Genomic DNA, 1,747 nt, shown 5'->3' with positions numbered 1-1,747 from the left:
AAGGCTCTCACTTCTTTTATATCTCACTTTTCCCAACTTACAAATAATCAACTACTAACTATTAAATTATTGGAGTTCTCTCAAGTATAATAAAAACACATAATAGTTTCAATTCCTTAATGGTGATATAATTTCAAAACAACTGAAAACAGAGATCAAAGGTGAGGGAAGAGTAACTGTTAAAGGTAGGAGGATAAAATGACTACGGCTCTTTTATCCTTACACCATAGTTAGCTTGGCTAAAGGGAAGCACACGTAAATGAGCACACATACAAATTTGACTCATTTGAACCTTACCTGCTGAATTCGAGTTTATTATTAACTGGTCTAAGTTCAGCAATGACTTGCGCATATAATGGTTTATCTAGGTTCAGAAGAGCCTGCTTAATTAAAGCAAGATAAGAACCATTCTGCAGCTGAAAACTGCAAAAACAACTGCACTGCTTATGTACTAATCACACCATTCCATTCATTATGCCATTAACTGAGGTTTTCCTATTTGGGGAAGTAAAGATTAATGTCATCCTTTCTTGCATAAGTCAAAGAATACATTTTTACCGAAACTTCATTCCTGAATCTCTAGCAGACCGAGCAGAACAGTGGAATTCTGTAGCGCCCGAACCCTCAAGGATCCTTTGTAGATTTCTGTCTGTTATACCACCCCCTGTTGGAAAAAAATAAGTAATACACTAAGTAGAATAGAATCTGGCATAAAATTTAATGAATAATAATGACTGCTTGCTCTACCTCGAATCCCCATACTGAAATTTCTCATTAATTCAAGAATTATTCTCTCCCTAATAAGCTAGAATGAGACTAGAAAAGAATGATAAAACGTAATTACAGATCCTGGAGAACAACTGATAAAGGTCATAGAACCTATGACGGAATTTTCTATGTCCACTGGTTTATATAACAATGTTATATATTATGGACTTTAAATCTAAAAAGATTCCTCTAGGGCAAGGAAAATCGAGTCCTTTATCACTGACTTCCCTTCAATTAAAGAAAAATCAAATTAAAACAAAAGCAAGATAGGCTTGAGGACAAAGCTCCAATGCACAGCCTCAGAGATGTGTATGAAAGCATCTCCAATTCTCTCTCTGGCACAGCATTCAAAGGCCATACTGACGTCAATGGAAATGGGAATAATGCAAGGTGTTATACAGTTTATTCATTATAATATCAATTTTTTTAAAATTTCATTTCACTGAAGAATCTGAATATACTTTACTAAAACTGCACAATCAAGTACTTTATGATGGCTCATTTGTTTTGATGAACAATCTCTTAAATATTTATAAAGAATCATATTCTTAACTGATACTAGATTATAAATATAAAATCAGTTTATTCATCTTTATATCCTCTCCTAATATGTAGGTGTATTCAAGAAATATTTTTTAATGACTGATAAAATATGTACTTTGTATCTCAAGCTATTCAAGTTGCTGAAGTAACTTGATTTTACACATTCTTTTGGACTCATTAACTTGGTTATTTTTTCTTTTCTTAGTGGTACAGTAACATTACTGAGTCCTAAGAAATAGAATTAGACCGAGAAGTCAGATTTAGATTGCAATTCTGGCTTCACCACTGTAGTTCTTCACAGCTATGGATCTTAGATAAAATTACTCAAATTTTTTTCACCAATAAAAGAGGGATAACTGCCTAACTCACGAGCTTGTTGTTAAGAATTAAAAGACAAATATGTTGTTTCCTTCTAAAAAATAACAATACCTAGCCA

General features: G+C 32.9%; 1 protein-coding gene across 1 annotated transcript in view; it reads right to left on the bottom strand.

Moving 5' to 3' along the window:
- Positions 1-6: 6 nt before the first annotated feature.
- The window catches only part of CUTC (cutC copper transporter), a 23,224-nt gene continuing 21,483 nt past the window's right edge, over positions 7-1,747 (bottom strand). Inside the window, exon 7 of the mRNA XM_019636277.1 lies at positions 7-664. Within this exon, the coding sequence (XP_019491822.1) occupies positions 555-664 (110 nt within the window). The 3' untranslated portion in view covers positions 7-554. The remainder of the gene's footprint in view (positions 665-1,747) is intronic.

Source organism: Hipposideros armiger, unplaced genomic scaffold, assembly GCF_001890085.2.
Source record: "Hipposideros armiger isolate ML-2016 unplaced genomic scaffold, ASM189008v1 scaffold_28, whole genome shotgun sequence".
Classification (NCBI taxonomy): domain Eukaryota; kingdom Metazoa; phylum Chordata; class Mammalia; order Chiroptera; family Hipposideridae; genus Hipposideros; species Hipposideros armiger.
Note: the sequence above shows the minus strand (reverse complement) of the source record. Positions and strands in the feature narration are given on the sequence as shown.